The following is a 9,801-nucleotide window of genomic DNA, read 5'->3' on the forward strand; positions in this document are numbered from 1 at the left end:
GACGTTACGTATGACGTCACAATGTCACGCATGGCGCGCTGATCTACAGAAAACGTGCCCACATGCCTTCGTCTAGAGTACAAATGGGCGGTGCTAGCTACTCTTTGGAGATCAGAGCTAAAATGCAGCCCTGCTTATCTGTGGACAACGCTTCTGACGGCTTCGCAGAGTCAAAATTATGTGGGAAAACGATGAATTTGTCCCCGAAAATGCACGTTTTAAAAAGTCGCCAGATGCACCAAAAAGTCGCTAGATGAGTTTTTTGTCGCCAGTGCCCGGGATTCACTGCGGTCGGTGCGGCCAGCCTGCTAGTGCTCATTTAAATTTGTCATACCGGTATGCATATCCCAAGGAGCCGTTGTGGTAGCTTTTGTGATACGCAGTAAAGTTAAGTGCAGGGTACAGTTGAGGTAAATCAAATATACATGTGTAACAACAAGTCAAGATCTAATTCCAAAGTGTAGGCATAACATAAATGACAGTCCCAAAACATTTGGTGACCATATCGAAGATTGTGTAATCTCGGTTTATGTTGACATTTGGTTCCTGTCATACCTTTGTCCCATATCGCTTGCCGTAGCCTCATACAAGCAGATGCACATGTGTATGAGAATTCCAGTGCGTATCACAAAAGCTGCCACACCGTAGTGCATCATGTGTCACGTCTGTCTCTACCCGCCACTGAAAGTGCATTGTGTGATGTCGTGGGGAGGGGACTGATTTGCCTCTCACAAGACAAGCGAAATAATCGCTAGATTCGGCCAGATTGAGCCTGAAAAGTCGCTTAGTCGCTAGATGATTTTTTGTCGCCAGAGGTGGCCAAAAGTCGCTAAATTGGCAACACTGGTTAAAACCTTGTTTTAACTGTTATTTGTGGTGCATTGTCGCCACCTGCTGACCTTTAGTGGTAATGAAGTAAAGTGTCCGGTATTCAGTTTGGAAGTCCTATTCATAAACAAGACTGTTGTGAAAGCAAGATGTGTCCCAGTCCCTATTCATTCGACACGTTTACAATTGATTTATTAGGTGACAATATTTCTACAATGACACAGCATAGTATTGTTTGCGGCATCCCGAATTCGCCTAATGGCACTGTCATTTCGCCTAATGACATTGCCAAACTCTTATGTCCCCTAAGGCAGTGTTTCCCAACCAGGGGTACGTGTACCACTAGGGGTACGCGAGCACACTGCAGGGGGTACTTGGAAAGATATTATTATAACAAATGTATGGAGCAGTCACAGCAGGACAGGGAAAGCGATATAAAACATGAATTAGGGGGTACTCATGGCACAACAAAAAGGTTTAGGGGGTACGCGACACAAAAAAGGTTGGGAAACACTGTCCTAATGCATACTGTAGTCTTGTCTACGTCATTACCCAGCCTACTCCCGCGAGATTTACAACAGCAAAATAAAGCGGTCTGTCAGAGCATGTAATGGTTATGATTCAGGCCGTGATTTCTGACATTTTAATATCCTACTAGTTTAGCCGGATCACACCACACTCTCGATGAAAAGGTGCCAAACATAAACAAAAACTGTGTAAAATTGAAAGAAAAATGTCTGCACACTTAAATCCCCTATGTGTTCTTTTTAATAGGCCAAGCTTTCGGTCTACTGACCTTCCTCAGATGAAGGAACTGAGCCCTGAGGAAGGTCAGTAGACCGAAAGCTTGGCCTATTAAAAAGAACACATAGGGGATTTAAGTGTGCAGACATTTTTCTTTCAATATCCTACTAGTTGAAATGAGATCATTAACATATGTTAATATATTGACATATTTGGGGAAAATGGCATCTCCCAAAGAAACAGAAGAACAAGCAAAACAATGTTAGCACATAACCAAACCGTATGGATTTAACTGGAAATTGATAAAAGTTCTGGGACCAAGAAAACGTTTTAACTAAGGTAAGGTAATTTGATTACTAATTTTGTCCACCACCGCGGCATATTTACTGGGTCATTTGATTTAGCCTGGTAAGATTGTAGCCCTCATGCTTTAAAGTATGTTAGGCTAAATGTTAAAAGTAGAGTGCCGAGGGTCTTACGGATAGGCACACAGATACGGCAGGACGCAGGAGATGACATTTTTGCTTTTTATTTTGCAAACCACAGTGAGCCATAGACCATAAACAAAACAAAAATAAACCAAAAAGTTGAAAAATATAACTATACACTATTTACAAAAATATACAAAAAATAAAACAGGATACGAGGAACCAAAATAAAGATGCACAAAATAAATAAACGAATTAGCCTTAGGCTCGAATGCAAAGTCGCGATCAAAATACTCACACACCTGAGTATATTATGGCAGAGCAAACAAATACAGGTCTTGTCCCTACCTGGCTCTCCCACAGAATGAGAACATCCCCATTATGAAGGATGCCTGCCTCCTCCCTATAGGTGGCTAAAACAAATGCCTGAAGAAAATCCAGGGAATTTTACTTAGGCAGTACATATTAATTAATTTTAACCTTTTAAAAGCGCGCTACAACAAAATACACATGATCAGGCCTTAACAAGAAAAATAACAAACAAATACAAATGCATGGCAACATGCAAACGTCAATAACCATGATGTTTTTAGAGATTAACCGTGAATGGGACGGCGAGAGGACGCGCACAGGCGAACGTGCCCAATGTTAAAAACGTCACTCTCGCCAGCACGCAACCCTTTGCCAAACACGGAAGTGCTGCGAGACCGGTAAGAGGTGAAACTTTCAATTGCTCAAGAAACATTGCTAAGTGCTCTTAAAACACTGAAAAACCACTCGTTTTAACTCATAAGGATAAATAATGGAATTAGGCATAACAAAATAAAGAAACAAAACATGTTGACAAAACTTGGATTTCGTCTGGTTTGTGATTGAAAATGTATGCACGTTTGGATGCAATGTATGCGAGTGTAATGTATGAATACTCCGGGTTTAAATGGTTGTCAGCTAAGCATGTGTCGACCCATGATGACTAACAAGACCATAAATGCAGAATATGAAAATAATAACTCAGGGAAAAGTTTGGTGCATGCTTTCAATGGCGCCTGCTACTGCAGACGCTGTGATGATGATGCGCGCTCACGGGTCGCATCATCACACTAACGGATGGATGTGTAGCTACACTAGATGGGCTGAGATGTAATTCCGTTTTTTTTTCTTTTACAATTTGTGCTTTAGACGGTGTCCTGGCTCCTCGTGTATTGCGTTTACGTTTCTTGATGGAGAGTGCGAAATATGTATGGCATTCCAATGTCAAAACAACAATGGGGTGCCTTTTCAAGATGCAGGAAGAGTTGCATGCTGAAAAAATAGATTGTAAACACCCCCCACCCCCCCGGCCTAAAGTTCTCTTTTGACAAAAATCTTGCCCCTGCCCCTCTGAAATGCTGTGCACGTCACTGAGTACAGGTATTGCCATGTTGACCATTTGATACCTCCAAAATGTGGGTCACAGGGTGGATACAGTGTCAACAGTCAAGGGAAAACCATAATTAATATTCCTGGCATTTTATTTTATGGCAATAATCATGGTACTGACGATGAAATATGGATGAGAAGCAATACCATCAAGATCTCCCATATTTATAATGCTTACTTGGTCTTTCCTCATGCGATCCAAGTCAAGGGATGAATTCAAAGGATACTCAGTAGACACCAAAACACACAAGCACACATCTACAGTACATAAATATTAATTTCATATGCTATTTTCTTGAGTTATAAACCATAAAATCTTCCTTTGTCAGCTTTTTAAGCTCCTATGGAGCAGCTGTGGCCTAATTGGTCCACTGTAGCCTAGTGGTTAAAGAGTTGGTCTTGGGATTGGAAGCAGGGACGTGTTGATTGGCCTAATGTAGGCCTACCTGTAGTAAAAATGAAGAATGTGATCTCCTACACCCTTATCCATGGATCAAGCTTATTGAGAAATGCCCCACATTGTTCTATGAAGTTCATCCAATACTTTGTCAATAAATATGTGGGTCAGCAGCTGATAAGTGTAATGTAATGTAAATTTCAAATCCGGAAAGTAATATTTATTGAGGTTGTTCCTCCATGACTCATTTGAAAGGATCCTTTTAAATCAAATTCACATTATGTGTTTTAATGATTTTAGCACTTTTAAAACTATTTTACTGTCTTAAATATAAACATATAGTCTAATTGAAAAGGGCAGTTCATAACGAAGTAAGGCAGTAAATTAGTGCATTAATTAACACAAATCTAGACAAACATAGTCCCGACGTCCACTACAGTGGACATGTCATAAAATAAATAGTAAATATATTTTTTTGGAAAAAAATGTTTTAGTCATGTTTTATTCCACCATAATAATCAAATTATGTAAAAAAAATCAAAATCCCAAAGCATTTTTTTTCCCGGGTCTCAGGAGGATACGAGCCCAGTCTCGCGAAAAAGTCAACTATATGCTTTGTGGTGCCGTCACAATATAGCCTCGTTTTTTGTGGTTGGGCAACGCTCGCTGTCGTCCGTAGGCTACGAGAGTGAGAGAATGGGTGAGAGAGAGGGGGCGAAAGAGAGTGAGAGAGAGAGAGAGCACCCGAGCAGCGTGCATTCCGGGAGGGGAGTCTTGTCGTCGTGTCAGCTTCATGTCATCTCTCCCTTCCTCCAACATTGTTCCTAACCTTAACCCTAACCCTAACCCTAAACCTAACCCTAAATCGCTTGTTTGAAATGTTTGATTACCGTATGAAACTAGTGAGTCCCGTTTCCAGTTACCCTTCACTCACGCTTGATTGTTGACGTCCGTCCCCATTATTCTTACCCCCAGAACCAAACTACCCCAATTGTCAATTCCCCCTTTTGTCATCCAACCACGACAAACGAGGCTATATCGTGACGGCACCACAAAGCTTATAGTTGATTTGTTCTGTTCTTTTTTGTAAGGATTTCACGAATGGCACAAGATGCGGTTGAGTACACACTGCACTTTCACAAGGACCACAATGGATACAAGCTCCCAAGCTTTTTTGTGTTATCCTTTTGACGTTTTGTACAAGGTTTTCAATACATATTTATTGACTTTTTTATTTGTATACTTTTTTAATGCTTTGTACAATGTCAATAAAGAAAATCAAATCAAATCAGGGTAGGAACTTAATGGATTTCTTACATAGAGTAAATGCTTAGCCCTAATTACAACAACAGTCTACACCTCACTTCAAATTATTCTTTTAATGTGACAATGTGTCTTGTGGTTTCTTTCAGAGCCCTGCAAAGTGAACCCACAGGACTTGCTTGACAGGAAGATTGGATATCGAAGGTCTAATTTTTCTATAGAATATATTACACATCGTGACAGTTTGACATTCACTTGTCAAGGAGGTACGAGAATGAAGTCTAGATCTCTGGGAACAACCTGTTATGATGGCACAATTGATTTGCCTGAATGCCAGTAATAAAAAAGGAATTCCTAATGTACTTGTGTTGTGTTTTTCTCGTTGGATGGACTTCAACTTTCAATCAGAGAAGATAAGTAAAGGTAAAGTATGACATTTTAGAGGATTTTTTACAGAATTTATACTGCCCATTTAGAAGTGCTATCTTTTTCATACAGTGTATGTTTACCACCACCATCGATTTCAAAGTATAAGATATACGTATTGGCAAGATAGATATTTCTAAGATATATGGACACACGCACACGCACACGCACACACACACACACACACACAAATAGATAGTTTCTATTACATGGTGAGAAGCACTTCAGAGAAGACATTCATTCCAACGTTATACATTTGCTGTTACCAGAATGGCAATGACCAAGTTGTAGTGCATTATTAAAGGCCCTGTGTTTTGTCATAGTATAGTACTGTTAACTTTTCAATGACTATTACAGCGCGCCACTGGAGGTCCGGCATGTATTAAAGGATAACTTCAGTCAATTTCAACATGCAGTTGTAATGCTCACACTACCCTAGACTTTTCAGCACCTGAGTTTTTTTTTTTCTTCTTCAGCCTTTTCCGAGATCCTGGTCATTGTAATGGGGGCAGCTGTTTGTTTACATTTCAAAAAACCATGTTTGTTTATTCCCAAAAACATCCAAAAGGTTATGCAACATCAGCAGACAACTAGCAAACAGCGGTACCTTTTGGGAAAATATTTGGAGTAGGCCTATGTTATTTTTAAAATAAAATGTAAACAAACGCTGCCCCCATTAGAATAGCTCATATCTTGGAAAAGGCTGAGCCGAAAAATGTGGCATCACCAGGTACTGACAAGTCAAGGGTAGCGTGAGCAATACAGGGATTCTTAACCTTTTTGACGTTGAGGCCCATTTTTCCAGTGCGCAGTGTCCCGGGGCCTATACCCATGTAGGCCTATATATTATACTACATTATATTAGGCTATATTAGGGATGCAAACGATAAATCGATTAATCGTCTTAAATCGATCAATGCATTAATCGATTAAAAAACATTAATCACAATTAATCGACAATTCAACTGACAAGAGACCCAGGTGAAATAGTCATGTGAAGAGTGTGTGTGAAGAGGGGTGTGAGAATAATGGGAATATTTAAATCACCTTTGGATTAAAGAATTGAAATAGAATTAATTTAAATGTGGTATATTATCTCAATTTTGAATTAAAATTTTTAGATTTAGTATTTTTTTTTTCGAGAAACATTGAGATTTCAGGGGGAAAACGCTGCTTATCAATTAATCATAAGTCGATCGTTAAGGCTATCTACTAATGATTAATGATTTAATTGATAATTTGCATCCCTGGGCTACAGGTATATTATATTACATTATATTATATTAAGTTATATTATGATAATATAATATAGGCTAATATATTATGATATCAAATATAAATAAATAAATAAGCTATTACTGAAGTATTGTTTTTCCACAAGGGGTAGCCCTATATTAATTAATGTTAATGTTAATCTCATTTAATATTACTCCTTAAAGGGACACTGTGTGAGATTTTTAGTTGTTTATTTCCAGAATTCATGCTGCCCATTCATTAATGTTACTTTTTCATGAGTACATACCACCACCATCAAATCCTAAGAATTCATTATGACTGGAAAAAATTGACTTTTCATACATGAAAAGGGGATCTTCTCCATGGTCCGGCATTTTGGATTTCCAAAAATAGCCATTTTTAGCTGCAAAAATGACTGTACTTGGACCATACTAGAAAATATTTGTTCATTACTTAGTAAACTTTCATGTAAAGATCAAATTTGGCAATAGGCAGCCCAGTTTCAATGAGCAGCATAGTTGCAGTACCTTTTTTGACCATTTCCTGCACAGTGTCCCTTTAAATCCACTCACAGTTTAGCAAGCCAGAGTCATTCACACATATAAATGCCTCTCTGACAGCTCAAAGTTTGCGTGACAGCTGCGTGACATGATCGTAAATTTAAGACACTTTTCCACACACGTGGAAACGCGACGCGGGAAGAACATAAATTCCACAGCCGGACGCAAAACTTCACAGTATCAATTAAGCAAATGTTCTGATCGTAAATTTAAGACACTTTTCCACACACGTGGAAACGCGACGCGGGAAGAACATAAATTCCACAGCCGGACGCAAAACTTCACAGTATCAATTAAAATTTGTGAAAGGACTGTCTTGTTGGGGACACTTGGACAAGTAGATTCAGCAACTAGAATTATTTTGAGTAGCCTAACCGTTGAACTCCTATTTCTAACTAACACGTGAGGATATCAGGACACAGAAGATGACGCCAAATCAGCTGGGAAGCGGAACGGCTTGGTAATTTCTCTCTTTCCAAATAGCCCACTGCAAAAGGTGTTACCGTCTTGTTCTTAATGAATTTCCCCCAAACAAAAACAGGGAAAAGACGCACTTCAGGGAAAAGACGCACACTAGTATTTCATAACGCACGGCCCACCGGTGCGAAACTGAAAGTTGTCTGCGGCCCTGGAGGTTGTGAGCGCGGTCCAACTTTGGTCTGCGGCCCTATGGTTAAGAATCCCTACTTTAAGGGGTTTTAACAAAAGTGCAAATGCAAACACACAAAATGCCAACAGGGAGTGAAGGAGATTGATCTCAAATAGGCTATAACAACAATAGTCTGGAATTAATGACACAAAGTCTGGCAACATTCTACACCGCCACCCAGAGTAGCTTTCGGCTGCGGGCTGTAGCCAGTTGGACGTCCCTGTATGTTGGTTCAAGTCGGCCATATTGAGAGGGTCACATCCACGTTCATTGGAAGCTGACAACAGTGCATTGCATTCTGAGTGTTGGTGTGACGTCGCATTTTGAAGTTAAGTCCTCAAATACAACGGTAAACCACTTTCATGCAGTTGTGTGACGAGGTTTGCACAGTTTCTCCGCCGTGTCGGCGACTTTCTTTTCCCACAGCACATTTTTGTTGCTAAATGCAAAAGGGCTCTGCTGTGCCCTTACCATCCCTAAACGTAACCCATCAGTAAATCAGTAAATGTATCTGCTGCTTTACTTTTGCCAAGAACCGTGAAATAAACCATCCCTAAACCTAACATGTCACAGGGCGTTCGAGCACGCCAAAGGCGTATTAGACACATGTGATAGTCGGTTCAAGTCAGCATGTCATTTTTACAAAAGTCACGTTTATTTAACCACTAGCAAATTTCAAATAGTTATTTTATCAATTTGATTAATACACAATATATCAATTTGAGTAACGTCCAACAACGTCACTTAGGCCTACTTACTTGATCAATATGGCTGACTTGGACCAACAAACAGGGACGTCCAACTGACTACAGCCCGCAGCTTAAGGTACTTGGCCTGGCCACACATGCTCTGCAGGCACATCCGTACAAGACTGACATACAGGTAGTGAGTGGACTATGTAGACACCAACAGCTCAACAGGTTTTTAAGACGGGTGCAAAAGACCAGGCTTGTAACTACAGACCAATTTCTATACTGCCTGCTCTTTCCAAATTTTTAGAAAAGGTTGTTACAGAGCAATTAATAGACCATCTTGAGAGTAATGGTCTTATTAGCAATAACCAGTTTGGTTTTAGACCAGGATACTCAACAGAATTGGCAAACTGCTACCTGACAGAGAACATTAACAGTAGTCTAGACAGAGGTAATGTTGTGGGGCTGTATTCATAGACCTTAAAAAGGCCTTTGATACGGTAAAACACAACATACTTCTAAACAAACTCTGCACTTTTAATATTTCTAAACCCGCCATAAGCTGGTTTGCTTCATATCTGGAGCATAGGGAGCAGAGGGTCAGGATTAACACAGAACTTTCACTGCCATGAGCTGCAAACTTGGACATTCCGCAGGGCTCAATCTTGGGGCCCCTGCTCTTCAGTCTATACATAAACAACTTGCCAACCTGCTGTCAGTCATCCAACTGCCAAATGTACGCTGACGATACACTGATTTACGCGTCAGCCAGAACATCAAGCGCAGCAGCAGACATTCTGACTAAGGAAATGGAAGATGTATCCCGCTGGCTCAAAGACAACCATCTCACTCTTAACATCAAATAGACAGTATCTAGGCCTATGTGTTTTTCTATAAGAGGGAAAGCCTCCTGCTCCATCAAAGTTGACCAGGACACAATTGATGAGGTCAATGAGTTTAAATTTTTAGGAATAATCTTAGACTCTCAGCTTAAGTTTAGCAAACACATTAAGAAACTCACTGCAACGCTCCGAACAAACTTGAACTGTTTTAGAATGATAAGGCATCATATACTTGTTAAAGTGATACTGTCCCATTTTTGGATATAAGCAAGTTATATGATTCAGCTTTAACTTTCTCCTGTACTTTGAACCGTTTT

General features: G+C 39.9%; 1 protein-coding gene across 1 annotated transcript in view; it reads left to right on the forward strand.

The window, feature by feature from the left end:
• The window catches only part of LOC134450850 (complement factor H-like), a 42,417-nt gene extending 36,976 nt beyond the window's left edge, over positions 1-5,441 (forward strand). Inside the window, exon 16 of the mRNA XM_063200856.1 lies at positions 5,229-5,441. Coding sequence (XP_063056926.1) covers positions 5,229-5,419 — 191 coding nt within the window. The 3' untranslated portion in view covers positions 5,420-5,441. The remainder of the gene's footprint in view (positions 1-5,228) is intronic.
• Positions 5,442-9,801: the final 4,360 nt, after the last annotated feature.

This window comes from Engraulis encrasicolus, chromosome 6 (genome assembly GCF_034702125.1).
Source record: "Engraulis encrasicolus isolate BLACKSEA-1 chromosome 6, IST_EnEncr_1.0, whole genome shotgun sequence".
NCBI lineage: Eukaryota > Metazoa > Chordata > Actinopteri > Clupeiformes > Engraulidae > Engraulis > Engraulis encrasicolus.